The sequence below is a fragment of the Lemur catta genome, chromosome 6, assembly GCF_020740605.2.
Source record: "Lemur catta isolate mLemCat1 chromosome 6, mLemCat1.pri, whole genome shotgun sequence".
Classification (NCBI taxonomy): Eukaryota; Metazoa; Chordata; class Mammalia; order Primates; family Lemuridae; genus Lemur; species Lemur catta.
Genome location: NC_059133.1, coordinates 4,735,872 through 4,753,619, shown reverse-complemented (window position 1 = coordinate 4,753,619; position 17,748 = coordinate 4,735,872). Strand labels below are relative to the sequence as shown.

The 17,748-nt window shown below is 59.5% G+C and overlaps 1 protein-coding gene across 4 annotated transcripts in view; it reads right to left on the bottom strand.

The window, feature by feature from the left end:
* Nucleotides 1-17,748, bottom strand: part of SHISAL1 (shisa like 1) — a 68,088-nt gene that overhangs the window by 32,215 nt on the left and 18,125 nt on the right. For 2 of the 4 annotated variants that reach the window (XM_045552825.1, XM_045552822.1), the window contains exons 1-3: nt 14,796-15,170; nt 10,213-10,310; nt 6,590-6,803 (exon numbers count right to left, since the gene is read on the bottom strand). In XM_045552825.1, the coding sequence (XP_045408781.1) occupies nt 6,590-6,803; nt 10,213-10,279 (281 nt within the window). In that variant the 5' untranslated portion in view covers nt 10,280-10,310; nt 14,796-15,170. Of the gene's footprint in view, nt 1-6,589; nt 6,804-10,212; nt 10,311-14,788; nt 15,171-17,748 lie in introns of those variants that run through there. The other 2 variants (XM_045552824.1, XM_045552823.1) reach the window with 2 other exon arrangements.

Below are 17,748 nucleotides of genomic sequence, written 5' to 3'. Positions count from 1 at the left end.
GTGACGACGGCAGCTCTGTTCTTACTAACTTCTTCGCTAGATTTTGTATTCTGTATGCATGTTCACCAAGAGCTAACGGAAATACTAGCAAATACGCCGTGCCAGTGCCCCGTGCTTGTGAATCCTTGCAGCCAGGCCACGAGCGAGGAGCTAGTAGTCCCACTTCACACGGGAGAAAGTGAGGCCCAGACAGTCACTTGCCAAAGCCACACAGCTGGGAAGTGACAGTGCTGGATTATGGACTCTGACCTTAGAGTGTGCTGAGCCTTGGGGACGTTCTAAGGCTGAATCTAGGACAGACGCCCAGAGGGGGATTGAAGTCCCAGATCTCCCTCCTAGCATCATGCTTATCAGCGTGTCATTGTCACCGTGTGCGCGTGTACAGCTGGGCTTGCCGGCCTCCGCAGCCAAAGCTCGCTGGAATCGGCACATGGCCCGACCCTGCTGCCCTCCCGGCTCACCCTCGTCCTCGCTGCTGGAGAAGGGAGGGGCTCGCGCAAGGGGTGCTGTGGCGCTGACGTCCTCCCGCCCCCAGGGGGCCGCCCTGGGGGCAGCAGGCTGGGAAGCCCAGGCCCTGGCGCATCCTCAGGGATCCCTCCTGCCTCCCGTGGACTGTCTGCCCCACACTTGACCAGCCGGGAGGATTCAGGTTTTTGTTTTTTTTTTAATTTTTGCAATTTAATTTAAAATATACGACTTGGAAATTAACTCCGTCCAGATGCAGGGGTCTTTGTTGCATGTGTGTTTTTTAAATGGCAAAAGATAAAAACTAGAGGCTGAGGCTGTTTTATGGGGCAAGATGTGAAGCCAGCCAAAGCCAAAGACAGCAATTGTTCAGTGGATTCTGGGATATTTACTGATTCGAATTCTTTCAGTGTAACCCAAGCAACAAACAGACCTTCTCCGATGGAGCAATCTCACTGAGCATCTTCCTGGACGGCAGCGGCTACGGCAGCGGGAAGGACAGCTGCGCCAGGGCTGTGGAGATGGAAGCCCCGGTCACCACCCCACGGGGCGGTCACATTTGAGGACCATGTCTGAGGCCATCGTGTCAGAAAGAGACATCAGCTGCAGGGGCCTGGCCTGGTCTGGCCTGGCTGGGAGACGGCTGGTGGCCTCTTCTGCCAACCTCATCTAAAAAGTGGCAGTGCTGTGCCCACCCGCAGGGGTGGCCTGCGGGCAGTGTGACAGGCAGATGACCCTGGTGACTACTGTGGGCTCGAGAAGTCAGGGCTGCGTGAATTCAAATCCTGGCTCTGCAAAGTTCTCTCTCTGTGATCTTGGGAAACTGGGCTTCAGTTTCCTCATCTGTGACAGGGGGACAACTGTGGCCTAACGTGAGGCTCGATGAGATAACAGGAGGGCCTGGAAAGAGAAGGGACCCAGTGAGTGCGGCTCATGGGATGAAGGCACAGAGGGAGTGCTCGACAGGGCGAGGCCCAGAGAGGCAAAGCGTCTTGCCCAAAGTCACACAGCAGGACCAGGTTGTGCGGTGCAGTGGTGGCACACAGGCTTTGGGCCAGAAAAACCTAGTGAACAGGGTCTGTCACTCTCAAAATACTCACTACCGCTCCCTGGAGGCCTTCCGAGCGGGGCCAGTCCCCACCCCCCGTAACAGACTTGGACAAGTGATGTGCTTTGGCCAACGAACCACGAGCAAAAACGCTATGGCCACTTCTGAGCAGAAGCTTAGAGCCACCCAGTGTGTTCTACCATTGCTCTTGTCCCTCTGCCAAGGGGACAGCTGCCCCACATGGGGACTGCTCACCTGGCCTCGTCACAGAATGTTCTATGTGCAGAGCCTCAGTGCCCAGAAGGACAGAGAGTGAGAGCCAAAAGTAAGCCTTTGGCCTGGGGACTTTGGGTGCTTTGTTAGCCAGTGTAACCGAGCCCGGGCGACTGGTACGGCCGACCCAAACCCCGCCGTGCTCCGTGGGCACCGCGTGGCCGTGGGCGAGGTTTCACCCTCTCGGAGCCTCAGCCCTGGCGAGTGGGGCTTGTGGAACCTCTTCACGGTAACAACTCCAGGGGGAGGAGGGAGCTAGCGTGAGTCAGGCACCCCGTGTGAGAGCAAGTCCCGTGAATGCTCCTCTGCCTCCCTTCCCTGGCCTGGGGAAACAGGCAAGCCTCGGGGACAGAGGTTTCATGTACAGCCAAGGGAGGAATGACAGCGCATGCACGTCACACGCCGAGGCCTCTGAGTGCACGGTCGGTCCTTCCAGAATCCCGCCCCCACCCCAGCCCTGTAGCCGCCTGCCTGGTGAAGGCTGGCCCACACGCTACGCAAGGTGCCACCCCTGCCACCTCCTCCAGTGAGACTTCCCTGTCCCCAGAGAGAACTGACCTCTCCCCACACACGCCTGTCGCGCACTGAACCCTGGACAGAGGCTTCCACTGATTGCTCAGGGACCCGGGTCTGTGTCATTGTCACCGGGCTCCAGCAGGCCCTGGCACGGGAAGGCGTGCAGTACACCTCTCCTTTCCGCCCCAGCCCTGCCCCCTGCCCCACTGGCTGGCAGTGGGCGCCGCGCCTGGCGGTCTCGCCGTGGCGGTGGGCTTGGCGAGGCTGCTTCCTGTCACTCCGCCTGCCTTCCTGCCAGGCAGCCAGAACCAAAACAAACCATTCTGTTCCTCCAGAAAAACACAAATAAATAAGTCATCAGAAGCGCTCTCCTTTTCCCTGTCACAGCCCTGCCTCCCGCATGACTCACCAGCGGGAGGGTGGGGGCTGGGGACGCGCCCGGAGCTCTTGCTCTGGCTCCAGGCAGCCGTGTAAAGCCCCTTCAGGGGTCATGGCTGGCCTGATCCATCTAGACTGGCCACCAGCAGCCACTAACCTGTCTGGGGTACTGGGCTGTCCTGGCTCCCGGCCGAGATCCAGCAGAATCCGCAGCATCACCCGTGGGTGGCAGAACGAGGGCTCCCTCGCCCCCTGGGTCTCTACTCTAGTTGTTATCACCCATGTGGCCTGGAACAGGTGACTTCAGCACCTGCCCCAGGACAGCCACAGAAGTGGATTCTCCCTGGGTCCCTTCACACATGCAGGCCCTGTCCCACCCGTTCAGGGACCGAGGATGCCAGCCCCTCTCTGCCGCTGGCCCCACCTGGATGCCAGGCCCTGCTCCAGCTCCCCGGGCTCGGCCTCTCCCCAAGGTCCCCGAACCTGGGTAGCCGGGCAGGGGCTTCCACGGCCCCTGATCTGAGCCCTGGATCTCCCCTCAGCGGGTCCAAGTCTTGCCCAGGCCACTCTCACGGCTTCTGCAGATGTCCTAAGTCCTCTCAGGCCTCACCCAGGCACCGTCTGTGTGACACAGCTGCTTAGAACCCTCCAGGGCCCCTCAATGACCTCGGGAGAAAGTCCACGTACCGGCCCTACCCCGAGCCTAGGAGAACCCCCTCTCCCCCTGTTGTCTGTCTCTGGTCCCCTTGTGCGTCCTACTTGGCCGCAGTGAGCTCTGCCCAGAAGTGCTGTCTCCTCTGGGCCGTGGGCTCCCGGCTCTCTGCACGCTGAGCACTGGGCACCCCCCCAGGAGGCTCAGGGGCACTTGTCACAGGAAGGGCCCAGGGCGGAGGCAGGGCCCGGAGCCCAGTCCTCCCTGGTGGGCAACGCCCCTGCACCCTGTCTGTGGAAAGGGAGGTGGCGAGAAGATCGCTGGAGAACAGGGAGGGAACCCCTGGGGACGCGCACAGCCGGCAACGGCAGGAGACACTGCTGGCCGTGCCCGGGGCTGGGGGGGACATGCTCCTGGCATCTACTGGGGCAGAGCCGGAGACGCTGCTGAACGTCCTACAATGATGGGGGCCCCCAACAGCGAGTGATCCAGTCCCAAAGGCCAGCGGTCTGCGGCGGCCATTCCTTCCCCGGGGGCCTCCTCCGCTAGGGTTTGCCTGCGTGGGTGGAAGCGCCAGAGTTACGGAGGCGACTTCCAGAGCACGAGGGTGGCTCTCGGCCCCCACTGACCGGCTGCCTTTGTCAGGCAAGTCACTGGCTGCTCTGCGCCCCCTCTTCCTCACGTGCAAGGTGGGCCAGGGACGGGCTGCCAGGTGACCTACTGGCATGAGGGGAGAGCGGAGCACAGAGCCCCCCTGCACTGCCTGCTGCACACGTGCTTCTTGAGGACAAAGAAGAAAATGTACATTAAAATTCTGATCTTCAACCTTCCCGTTCCCCCTGCGGGAGGCCTTTATTTTGGGGCCCAGAGATTTGCCGGCAGCCACCAGGACCCCCTGTGCCGACACAGTGGAGTGTTCCGTGTGAAATCCTTTGTAAACGTGCAGATTATAGAAACCTGTGGGCTCCGACTCGAGGATCCCAGACACCAGTTGCCAGACCCTGTAGAAGTCTGCGGTGCTGCCAAGCCTCTGGCTGGCTGTCGGCCGGCCCCGCAGCCCGTCAGGGTCCTACCCCCGCCCTGGCACCACCCTCCTCCCTCAGGGAATCAGTTCTTGGTCGCATAAAAGGCTCGGGTCAAATTCCAGGCCTCCTGCAGCCCTAACGTGATGGACAGGGCTTGCTGAACAACTTCACACGCAGAATTATTCTGAGGCTGAGCAGATGGCAGGATATTCGGGGGAAGCACCCGTGCATTTGAGGAAGGAAGGCTGGGAGCTGGCCTGGGGGGAGGTGGGGAGCCTGGATGAGAGTCGGGGAGTTTGCAGCTCCTGCCCAGCCCAAGGGAGGATGCACCGCCCCCCAGCGAGTGCAGCATGGGGCAGAGCCCCCGAGACCCGGCATCAGCCAGGTTGAGCCTCAGACCCCCGCCCACCACCTCTCGCTGCTGCCGCTGACCCCTTCAACGGTCACTCAACAAACGTCCCCTCCAGGCAGATTTGTCCTTATGGTGAAAAAATACATCTGCCCCAAGAGTCAGCCTCTAGCTTATCGGGAAAATATCTGAAGCATCCCCAGTAAAGTCAGGAGGAAAGCAAGAAGCCCGACAATTCTCACAACGATCTAAGAGGTACTAGCCAGCGCCATGGGACCAGAAAACAAAACGAGGCACAAAGATCGGGAAGTAGGAGATAAAATTATCATTGTTTGCAAACGGAATAACTGGAAGCCTAAGAGGAAAAGCATTACAAAGGTAAGAAATTTCAGTAAAGTGGCTGAGGACAAAATTCATATGTCAAAGTCATTAGCTTTTATCATCTTAACAACAGCCAGAGGACATAGTGGAAGAAAAGACCTTATTTATAATAGCAACGTGAAAAGAAATCACTGGAAATAAATGCAGAAGGTATGTATAATATCTATATGAAGAAAACTAAAATGCTATGAAAGAAAATTTGAACATGTGGAAAGACCTTTGCATGGGAATATTCAACACCATAAGAGTCAACCCTTGGATTCATCTATGAATTCAATACAGTCAGAGTGAAAAATACTAACAAGCTAATTCTAAAGTTCAGGTGACAAAAGAGGCTGGGGGGAATAGACCGAGACATTAAAACATATTAAAAGTCACAGTAGTTAACACGGCAAGGTACTAACATGTAGACAAACAGGTCAATGAAAGCCACAAATGTGTCACCACCTACCACTTTACTCAAATTTAGCACGTGACGGTGTATGATGTTTGCATTTCACATTGGCAGAGAAAAGATGACCAATTTAATGAACGGTGTTGGACAACTGGCTGCCTACTTGGTAAAAATAATAAAAAATAGGTTTGATTCCTACCTTGAAACTTACATCACAATATATTCCTCATGGATCAGAGATTTGAAGATAAACAATTAAAACATAAAAGAAGTAGAAGAAAATATGGGGGGATTTTTAGTGGCCTTGGAGTAGAAAAAGCCTTTCTCGGTAAGACATAAAACCCAGAAACCACAAGGAAAAAAAATGGATAAAATATGATTACATAATCATCAAAATTAAGCATGAGGAAAAAGCATCCTAAAGTCAAAGACACACTGAGAAAATCCTTGCACCTCATCCTATTTCCTTCCTATATAAAGAATTCCTGTAAATAAATAAGGACCAAAAACTCAATGGGAAAACTGCAAAAGCTGTAAGCAGCGGGCTCGAGGAAGAAGAGACACGAACGGCTCCCAAGCACGAGAGAAGACTGTCAGCTTCAGTCGTGTATCACGACTCTGTGCTGCCTTTAGCATGTTCCTACTGCTTTTCTCCCAGCAAGCTCCTCCTCTTTCTCCACACCTGTGGTCCCCTCCATCAGGGGACTCGCTCTCAATGTGTTTTAATCACCTTAAGCAAAAGGACTGCGTGGGATTAATCTCCGGGTCAATAGTGTCAGCCGGCATTTGCTGAATGAGCAATGGCTGGATGGAGGAACGTGGCCCAGCGGAGTCCAGGCCCAGGAGCCGTGTATGCCTGAAAGCCTTCCACATGCCTAACCTCACTTAGCTTCAGCAGTGGCCCTGAAAGGTGGGTATTATGTGCCCATTTCTCAGATGAGAAGATTAAAGCTCAGAGGGCAGCACGGGCCAGAAACCCAGACTTTCTCAGACTTTTTCCAGGTCCACCCACACGTTGCCCAACAGCTTCCCCCCGGGACGGGATTTGGGGGAGGCATCCTGCCCTGAGTGGGGCCCAGTGGGGCTGTGCCCCCGGCGTGGTACTCACTTGTGCACGTAGCCCTCGGAGCCGGCGGTGAGGTTCGCCTGCATCACCGCCTGGAACTCCGTCTCGTTGCAGCAGTATTTGAAGACCGTGTTGTTATGGTGACAACAGAGGATGAAGGTTTTGTTGTCCGAGAGCCGAGGGCAGTGGAAGCCAAAGTGGTAGCGGCCTTTGTGGTCCGTGTACGGCTCGCAGACCCGGAAATGTGCGGACAAGACTGGAAAACAGAGTCACCAGGCTCGGTGGGGGCCCTCGGCAGCCCACAGGTGCCACGGGGTGGGCACTGGGCCGCCTATTCTAGGGTCCCGCTTGCCTCTTCCCTCCCTGGGAAGTCTTTGAGACCCACTGCAAGCATCACCTCTCCAGGAAGCCTCCTCTGGGCTCCTGTCACCTGGGCTCCTGGATATACTCTGTGTCCCCCGGACTGGGGGCTCCTTGAGGGCAGGGCTGCATCTCAAGCCTCACACAGATCCCTCCCACAGCCCAGTATGCAGCAGGCACTTAATTAGGAAACCGACCTTAATGGAGCACACCTACTGTGTGCTTCACAGGCCCAGCTCATTTAATCCACGTGGCTGCCCCAGCAGGCAGGTGTGGGATCCCACTTCACAGATGCAGCAACTGAGGCGCAGAGGCCTAAGATGACTTGCCCAAGTGGTGGTGGGGCAGGACCGAACCCAGGCCTGCCTGATTCAAAGTCCAGGGCCCCCTCCACTCCTCCGCCGGTGGCTCTAGTAACCTCTGTTTCTGGGTGGGCCGGCCGTGGACATGGGTGGGCCAGGCAGGCCCAGGTAGGGGCCAGCATGGGTGCAAGGACCCCCTTGGGTCCCTCTTGGGTCAAAAGCAGCAGCCCCTCAGTTCCTCGGTTTCTACTAAACTGGTGCCCTGGACCCCGAGGTCCCCAAGGGCCTGCCACGGTCACCCCTGCCCCATGGTGGTGGAGCTGCCCTGGGACCCTGCTCACAGAGGACGCTCCTATTCAGCCAGCGAGGCTGCTGCCAGCCCGGGGTGGTATTTGAGTCGTGCCGATGGTGACGAACAGGAGCGAGAGCCCGAACAAATACAACAATGGAAAAAACCTGGAGCCCGCTGTCTCCGGCTTAATTAGTATCTTCATAAAAGGGATCGCTGTATCTAATTTGTATCGCTGAAAAGGGGCTTCGTTGGCTGAATACATTTCTCCAACCACAAAGGCACTGGTTTTGCAGCAGCTCCTCCAGCTAGTTGAAAGCTGTGTCTGCGGAGAGGTTATTAGACTGCAGCCCACACAGCCGCCCCGAGCTGCGGAGGGAAGTCCCAGCTGGGCCGGGCTGGAGGTGGGCGGGCAGTGCTCACACGCCAGGGTGCCGAAGCTGCCTGGGTGGCCTGCGGGCAGTTCTGCGCCCCTTCCCAAAGGACAGCACCTTCTTCATGGGGACAGGCACGACCACGGCAGGAGAAAGGTCCCAGCTTTCTGGGAGTCAGGGGAGCTCTCCAGGCCTTTGTCCCATCCTCACCCTCGGGAGGCAGAGGTTAAGTGCCCCGGGGAGACAGTCACTGTGCTCACTCTCGTCCCCAGTGTGCAGAGAGACTGAGCTCAGAGCGGAGGTTCTCAGAGCTGGTCCCTGACCTGCTGCAGCAGCATCCTTTGGGGGCTTGTCAGAAATGCAGGTTCTTGGGCCCCTCAGCAGACCTTGCGAATCCAAAGCTCTGGGCTGGGCCCTGCAATCTGTCCTCGCAAGCCCGCCAGGGTTTTGGGGCCACAGGCCCAGAGGGAGGGTGTGCCGGAGGCAGGAGGTGAGGGGCAGGCAGGCAATTCTGGCCGCCACCCGGGGCACTGCCGGGGTCTGCTCACACTCAGCTCGTGGGCAGCTGGGGAGGACACAGGCACAGCTGTGCTGCCCGTCAAAAGTCCAGCTCAGGCCCGGGACAAGCCTGAGAGGCCACCCCAGGAGGCAGGGAGGGGACAGAGCTGGGAGGCAGCCCGGAGGAGGTGGCCTTTGAGCTGGGCCTCAAGGTCTTGGGAGGAGCCGATGTGCAGAGATGGGGCTGGGGGAGGAGAGGCCCCGACGGACCAAGTGTGGAAGGGCCCCGCCCAGCACCCACCGCCCCCTCTCTCGGGCCCCACTGGACAGTCAGCGCCACTGGCTTTGGTCGTTTGGCAACGACACAGGGGTCCCTGGAACCAGCAAAGCGCAGGCCCTGCTTGGCACAGGAGGCTGTGGGCAAACTCGGGCAGGCAAAGGGCGGCACCTTCGGCTTCTGCTCTCAGCGCGGTGTGGCCCTCGGGCTGAGGGACACCCCGTAGGAGGCCAGTGGGTTCTGAGTCGCCAGGAAAGCAGCCCAGGCAGAGAGGGGACACCGAGGGGAAGGCCATGCTCTCGGGTCCCTGAGCCTTGGATCACGAGCACTCCGCTGCGTGCAGACCTCAGCGAGACTCCTGGTCCCGGTGGGCCTCCCTCAACGGCCGGCTCCTGCCCTGCCTGTGTGACCTCCAGCAGGTTGCTTTCCTTCTCTGCGCCTCAGGGCCCTCATCTGAAAATGCCCGCAGGCAGCGAGGACCAGATGGTCCAATGCATGGGAAGCACCTGGAACAGGGGGATGCGGCTGGGGGGACGGCCGCCTCCAGACCCTGGCCTGGGCTTGGCTTTGGCTCTGCTGTCCTGGGAGTCCTGCCCGGCACCCTCTGCCCCCCTCATGGCCTCTCTCTGGGCTACTACGCCCCCTGCAAAGGGGCAAAGGCTAAAAACCACCAGGCTGATGCCCACGGCTCTGCTAGAGCTTGTGGGCAGGAGGCAGTACAGAGACAGACAGAGACAGAGGGAGACAGAGAGACAGAGGGGGAGACAGAGAGACAGAGACAGACTGAGAGAAACAGAGAGACACAGAGAGACAGAGACAGAGATAGAGATAGAGAGACAGAGGAAGACAGAAACAGAGGGAGACAGAGAGACAGAGACAGAGAGACAGAGATAGGGACAGAGAGACAGACAGAGACAGAAGGAGATAGAGAGACAGAAACAAAGACAGAGACACAGAGCAGGAGTGGCAGAGAGGGGCACCTTGCTCAGACCAGGCACTGGCTGGCCGTGCTGGGCTAGCCTTGCTGTGGGGGGAGCTGGGGTCAGTTAGCTCTAGTTTGGGGGAGTGGAGGACGTGGCTTACGCCCGTCTTTGTAACCAGGAGAGCTCGAGCTCACCTGTGACTCCAGCTGGGATCAGGGGGACAGCCTGGGAGGCTGTGCAGGTGCCAGCAGGTCGGGCCCCAGCATGGCCCTGCTGCCTGGGTTAGACTCCACCAGCTGCGTTACCTCAGACAAGTCAGCTCCCGCTCCAAGCCTCAGTTTCCTCATCTATAAACTGGGATGACTATGCACTGCCTAACTTCCGCTTGCAGGGCTTCTCCCAGGGCCCCCCGCAGCCCGCTGAGCTCCGTGGCAAGCCCACAGGGCCACGGCACACAGTGGGGCCTCGTGGCACAGCAGCGAACATTAGCTCATCACCAGGGGACACCAGTGGGGTGGGGGACCCAAGACAGGCCCCTGTCGGCCCCCAGAACCCCAGATGGGCCAGCACCCACCCCAGGGAGGGCCCACCTGCCCCCACCCCTGCCACCCCCTCCCCACTGAACATCCACGGAGGCTTTACCTGCGGAAAACAGCAACGAGAAGAGGACGGTGAGCACGTTCAAGGACGGCTGGCCACAACTGGTCATCGTTTGGCTTGCATCGACCCGTCAGAGCTGCCTGTTTAACGAGATCCAGGAGAGGCTGGGTGTGGGCTGTCGCGCCTGACACCGGCTTTGCTGCCCACAGCGGGGGCCGGGCAGGCGGCGGCAGGGGAGCGAGTTTGCCGGGAGCAGGGGCCGGGCGTGGATGGTGGAGACGCTGCCATCCAATTTCCTTTCTGGAATGAATGACTTTCCCCCACCAGCCAACTGTCACTTCCTTTTCTTTTCACGGCAAAATGGGACTTAATCAAAGGAGGAGGATGGCTCAGGTGGTGGAAATGACCGGTGGGCAGAGCCTGAAGCCGCGGGAGTGAGGATGCCCGGGCTAGCTCGGCCACCTCGGGGCTCCCAGGACCCAGGTCTCCCGACCGTGCTGCTGACGGTGACTTCTGTCAACCCCCCCACAAGTATGCACCGAGCTGGGCACCTTTCCAGGCGTGAGGGACACAGCGATGAACGAAATAGAAACTGTTCTGCCCCCTGCTTGCTGCGTTCCAGTGAGGAGGGCTGCCGACACACAAACAAATGAATATTTAAAATGCTATGAGGCTTCTGAGCACAAGCCCTAAAGACCCGGAAGCCGAGACCCACACCGATGTTTGTGCACCGTATTCACAGCAGCCAAAGCGGGGAGCAACCCGAGTGCCGTGGATGGAATTCTGGATAAACAAAACGCGGCGTGGACACACATGGAATATTAGTCTGCCTTAAAGAGGAAGGAAATTCTGACACCTGCTACAACACGGCGAGACCTGCGACAACCCAGAGGACACGACACTCGGTGAAATGAGACAGAGAAAGGCAGATGCTGTGGGATTCCACTCTCAGGAGACAGCTAGAGGGTAAACTCAGAGGAGCAGCAAGCAGAACGGCGGGGCCGGCGCTGCAAGGAGGGTGCGTGGGGAGTCAGTGCTCAACGGGGACAGAGGGTCAGTTCGGGAAGATGAAAAAGTTCTGGAGATGGACGGTGGTGACGGAGGGTGCTGATGGCTGCACAACAATGTAAATGTGCTTAATGCCACCAAGTGTGCACTAACAATGGTTACGGGGGAAGGTCTCTGTTATGTTTACGTGTACCACGATGCATTTTTTAAAAAAAACACTATGAGGGAAAATAAAGCAAGGTGTGCAGGGGAGCAGACAGTGGTGATGTGGGGGCTGCTGTACACAGGGCCTCTCCGGGAAGGTGACATTGGGCAGGGCCTTGGGTGAGGCAGGAGAGAGTCTGTGGCCCTTTGGAGGAAGCGTGTGACCGAGGGGAGCAAGTGCTGCCCGAGCGGGAGCAGCGAGGAAGCGGGTCACAGGGGAGGGGAAGTGGAGGCGTGGGGAGGCGGCCCAGGGTCCTCCCTGTAAGCAGGGCGGCCCTCCCATGAATTTCGTCCCCCACCCAGTTCATTTGTTGAAGTCCCAACCCCAGGATCTCAGAATGTGGCCTTGTTTGGAAAGAGGGTCACTGCAGAGGCCATTAGTTAAGATGAGTTCGTGCTGGAACTGGGTGGCCCTAATCCACTGTGACTTATCAAAAGGGGGAGTCTGCACACGGGCACACACGTACAGGGAGAACGCCAGGCGAACGTGGAGGCAGAGATCAGGGTGACGTGCACCAGCCAGTGAACACCAAGGTTGCCCACAGACCACCAGAAGCCAGGAGAGGCCTGGAGCAGACCCGCCCTCGCAGCCTCAGAAGGAACCAACCCCGCCAACACCCTGATCTCAGACTTCAGCTTCCAAACCGTGAGACCGTAAACATCTGTCGTTGACGCCAGTGGTGTGTGTGTTTTTTTATGGCAGCCGGAGCAACCGGGGACAGCCCAGGGAAGGACTGGGCTGGGGTCCGCAGGTAGGATGCTCACCTGTGCACCTGGGGGCGGGATCTGATGTGAGGATGGTGCGGCCTGGAGAGCCCACATCTGCCCGGAGGTCGGGGGGACCCTGGGGCCCTCCCAGCCTGGCTGAGCTGCCCCCTCCTCCGCCATGTCCACACCTGGGGGACAGGTGGAGAAATGCACACACGCGCCAGAGACCTGCTGCCAGACAACACCGTTCTGAGAGAGGACACAGGACAATGCACAGCCCAAAGAAGTGAGCCCCTCTGACTGCCCAGACGTCCTGGGCACCTGCTCCGGACCCCTGGAGCCAGCCCGGTCACAGACAGCAGAGAGGACACCAGCTCGGGCCCCAGGCAGCTCTGAGTCCTGCTTAGTCGGGGCAGAGCCAGGGCGGCGGGGCAGGCAGAGGGGAAGCCACCCGACAACCCAGAGGCTGGAAACTTCGGAGCCAGGAGACAGCAAGACTCAAGGCCAGATGCATGGTGCTCACAGCCTGGCCCCGGCCCTGCCTTTGGGGCCTCAGTTTCCCCTGTAGCATGGGCATCATCGTGGTACCTGAGGTGCTGGATGCTGTCCTTGTGAGGTTTGGTTTATCAGAATAAGAAAAGGCGTAGCAGGATTGTAAAATGCCACTGAAACCTGGGGCCCTAACATCAGGCTTACTCGTGGTGGTGCCTCAGGGCCAGGGAAGGGCCCCTCCTGCCGCACCCGCGGGCCTCTCTGCTCCCACTGCCGCCCTGCTCGCCCCCCACGGCTGTGAGCTGCTTAATTGCTCTGAGCCGGGGCCTCCTCCTGGCCTCCTTCAGGGCCCTCCTGGGAGGATGAGCTGAGATTAAAGCATTTGAGAGCTTAGGAGAGGATTTCACCGGGGGAAACCGAGGATCAGCCCCGGAAAACGCACTGCAGGAGGCGGAGAGCGACGGGTCCTCTGAGACGACTCCCCCGCAGCCCCATTCTGCAGACGGGGAAGCCGAGGCCCAGCGAGAGCTGAGACAGGTCTCCAGACTCCGGGTCCTTCCAGTGCCTGTAGGGTGGGGCTGCCCCACGTTTGCGGCCAGGGCTTAAGTCCAAGAGTTGGTGGGCTCGCTGGGTGAATGAGGGTCCTGCCCTGGCCCCTGAGGCAGCTTGGGTGCCAGAACTGAAGGCTAAATCCTCAGTGGACAGAAAACCCCACGGCGTGTCACGGAGGAGTTATGGATGTAAAAGTTCCACTTCTGCTGATGGGAGATGGCAAAGCTGGGAACCAGCTGCCCCGGCCCGGGCTGCTCGGAGAGCTGCCTTGGAAACCTCGCCGGCCTCGGGGCCAGCCAGCCGCTGTGACCCTTGTGGGCCCTCCACAGGTTCCACAGTGCTGATATTCACAAGGCCCAGCCACCACCTCGGGCCCCTCTGGGGGGGGACTGCAGAGGGGGACCCGGACTCGGGGCCTGTGGGCTCTGGTGAGGGCATGTCGGGCCGCCAGGGGCATCCCCAAGACCCCCACAGGTGAGGTCTGTGGGAAGCTGCTCCGGCAGCACCGGGAACGGGGCCTGAAAGGTGTCACCCTGCTCTTGCCGGCCCTGCCCGGCCTGGCCCGGCCTGTGCAGTCACTTGGGGCCGCTGGCCTGGTCTGGACGATGCCCAGCTCAACTCGGCAACTTCACCATGCTGTCTCAGGTGACCCCCACGTCAGCCCCGCGAGGTACATCATCAAACTCCCGTCTCGGAAAGGGGGAAACCAAGACTCAGAGAGGTGAAGTGACTAGCCCAAGGTCACACAGCCACTCAGACAAACCCAGGCTCCAAAGCTCACTCCACCTCCTGGCACCGAAAAAGTTTCCAAGGCCTCCCAGAAAGCATGTTCACCACAGACAGATTAGATTCATCCTCCTGGGTTCTATTTCTTTGGAAATTGGTAAAGTGCCTGAGATGGTAGCTCACGACCAGCGATAAAACTCTAATAACTGGAAGAACGTTCCGGATGAGTGGGACTTCCCCGAACGCTCGCTGTGTGACCGGGTCCAGGATCACGAGTCAGGCACGCATCTCTGTGGTCCACCCTCCGGTCAGCCAGGGACTGCCGTTCCCGGATTTGAGGATTATTTTTAAACACCGAATTTGGCGAGGCCGGGGAGGGGAAGGAGGGCATGTGAAGAGAAACAGAGCCGGGAAGATAGATGAGTCCCACCGGGAACCACAACAGATCTGTTTTCGTGGCCACAGGCTCGGCAGAGCGGGGTGGGGGAGGCACGGCAGGCCAGGGCCAGGGTCCCGGGCGCCGGTGGGTCACCTGGAGACCCCGGCAGCAGCAGGGGCTTCCCGCCCACCCCTGCTCAGCCCCGCAGCCGCGTGTGCCGCCTCCTGCCTGGCCTGCCACGGGCAGCAAGGCCTGGGGCTCGGGCCACTCTGCCCGGGCCAAGTCCTGGCTCCAGCTTTGGGAACCACACCCTGTGTGACCTGGGGTGAGTCACCTGAGCCTTAGTCTCCTCAGCCCTGAAATGGGGATAAAAATAGTATCTAAATCACAGGTCATTGTGGAGATTTCATGAAGCAATGCATCAAAGCGCTTGGACGGGGCTGGCACACGTGGGCCTCAAGAGGTGTCGGCGGCCGTCTCTGATTCTGCCTCGTCCACCAACCCGGCCCTCGGCGGCCCCCGCGCCGCTGTCCCCAGTGCCCATCTCACCGTCTACCTGCCTCCTCGGAGTTCACCGCCACACCCACTCCTGGAGCCCCTCTGGGCCTGTGCACATGCTGCTCCCACGCTGGGGCCACCCTTGTCCCTCTCTGCAGCCGCAGGCTTGAGGCTCGCTGGGGCGTCCACCTCTCAGGACAGCTGTCCCCGCCCGACTCCCGCACCCTCCGCCATGGGCTCCTGAAACCGGCCCTTCACCTGCCCGGTGTTGCCATGGGCCGGCTGGGTCCACCAGGGCAGGGCTGGCTGGGCGGGATTCGCCCCGTGGCCAGCGTGGGTGGAGCACACTGTGAGGCCTGCCGAGCGTAGTGTGTGTCCTGACTTGGGAGTGAACTTGAAAAGGGGAAACGGGCAGCCCCGACCACTGCCCCCAGGGTCTGGCCCTCTTTAGACTTGGGCCACACCGGCCTGGACTTCCTGGCACTGAGAACAGAGAAGGACATGTGACTAGTCACATGCTGCACCTCACACACCCCACCTCCTCCACTGCCGTGGTGGGAGGGAGGCTGGAAGTCCCGTCCCAGCACCCCGGGCGTGGGGCCCAGGCTGGCCCTTCCCCCCGGGCAGCCCTTTCCCACCTCGGACTTTCCCACGTGGACGTCCAGAAGCAGCCTTGGTTCTCGCCCTCCCGACTCCACTGTGCAGGGCGTGGTTTCCCTTCAGTGAAGCCTAACACTCTCTGCTGTGGGCCACACAGGGCTGGGCACGGGGGACTCAGCCGCAGGCGACAGACAAGGGCCGCTGCCATGAGACCGGCGGCCTGCGGGAGACAGTCATTGCCAGCCTATGGCAGACGGCAGATTACACAATGCGTTGGTAACGAGCTTGGGCACGATCGGTAGTGGTAGTAGTACTGGCAGGAATAGTAGCTGAGCCGGGGCAGGGCCGGCTGGGGCCGCACCGACTGTCCCTCGGGGAAGCAGGTGCCCAGGAGCTGGGCAGGAGCCGCAAACAAGGAGACAGCCGCCAACGGCTGCAGCACCCCCACTTCTCATCGCTACCCTGGGCTGGGCCATCGGGCCCCCCATCGTGCAGACGGAGAATGAGGGCCCTGAGAGGGGATGCAAACTCCTGTGCCCTGTCTACACGGCTGCCGAGTGTTCACACCCCCGGCAGCATGTTTGCTCACAGGCACCTGCACAGTCTCACCGGTGACGTTTGACCTCCACAAGTCCCCAGGTTTCCAGCACAGACCCAATCCTGAGTTTGTGAACTTTTGTTTTCAGGACAACATCCACTTAGAGGTTATGAAATCTCTCTCTGAAATGTGAAGTCCAGGAATAAACACTTCATGCCTGTGTGAAGTAAGATCAAAGCGTGTCCTTCTGACCCCCTTGTGCCTGTAGGAGGGAGCAGCGGGAGGGAACGAGGACGTCTTCCCCCGCTGTGCCGGCCAGGGCCGAGGGGCCCGGAGCGTGGGCCTGGGAAGGACGGACACAGGACGCCTGCGGCCGGGGTGCCGCGCAGCACAGCCAGCAGCGCGGGGGAAGGGCAGGCACCTTGAGCCCCCGTCACAGCCACCGTGAGCTGAGCCTTGCTGGCACCCAGCCCTGCATGGGTCACACACCCACAAAGCCAGTCCTGCTGAGACCACTCATTTTTGCTCACGGCGGTATGCAGCATGTGGCTTGGCACACAGTAGGCACTTTACGAACATGAGCTGCACTGGTTGAAGAAATGTAGGCATTATCATCTCCAGCTCAGAGAGGCTAAGTAATTTGCCCCAAGCCGGAGGGTGGCAGGGCTGTAATTTAAACCCAGCTCTGTCTGACTCCAAACGGGTCCACGGAGGTTGTGGGGGTGACGACACAGGCTTCGCAGTCAGTCTCCTGGGCCTTGAAGCAGGGCCTTATCGCTTACTAGCGGGGTGATCTGCCAGCTCCCCAGCACGCCGAAGTTAGACAGAAAGGACCACGAGCTGGAACATCTAGCAACTGCTCCATAAATGGCGCTTATCTGGTGTTGCCCCTCTGCCGTTCCCAAGGCTGATGGTTTGGGTACCTGGGAGGGTCCTGTGTGCCCCTTGGCAAATGAAAGTGTGTTTGACCACCAAGTCCGGTCTGACTTCTCCAGCTCTCTGCCACGCTGTGCTTGTGTCTTTGGGTAGCACACTGATCTCCTTCTGCCTTGCCTGCTGGTCTAGAGCTTCCCTGCCTGGCACAAGCTCCTCAAGGGTGGGGACTTTTGTGCCCCCGTATCTCCCCACCATGCTTTGCACACAGGAGGTGCTGCCCATAGAATAGGAACTCCATTAGCTCTCACTGGCGTGGATGCCAGGTTCATCTTCTCGCAAAGAGCAAAATTCCAGATGGGAGCAGCAGAGCAAGGCCCTGGGACAACAGGCTTGCTCCTCCACTGAGACAGGGCCTGGACCTTTACTGCCACCACCAGGAGTGACCCTGGGCCATCAGCCTCAGTGGAAGCCTCTCACCGTAGCCAAGAAACCCAACTCCGGGCTCTGGTGGGACAGGGGAGTCCAGGTGGGACACTCGGAGCCCTGGACCTACAGCCCCAGGTCCTCACTGTCCCCCTCAGCCTGGCATAACACTTGCTCCACTGGGCCAGGGGCAGGGCCAAGGGCAGCGGAGAGAAGCGTGCTCGGCACTCTGGGGTGTCGTGGGTGGGCCGGGGGCCCTAACTGGGAAGGGGAGCAGGTTACCACCAACCTGGAAACCACCCCCGTCTCCCCACGCCCCTGCCTCCCTCAGAGGATGAACCTTCCAGTTTCTCCCCTTACAGTTCTCTTCCCCCAGCGACACCCACCACCCACCCCTCCCTGCAGCCCGCGGGGCTCTGGGTCCAAGTTATACACTTGGCTGTTCCAATCACTCCCCTTTTTGAGCCCGGGCCCTAGGCCAGTTCTGTGCCCATCAGATGCTCTGTGTGTGTTTGAGGTAGGCACCACTGCTAGCCCATTTCACAGGTGAGGAAAACTGAGGCCAGGGAAAGGG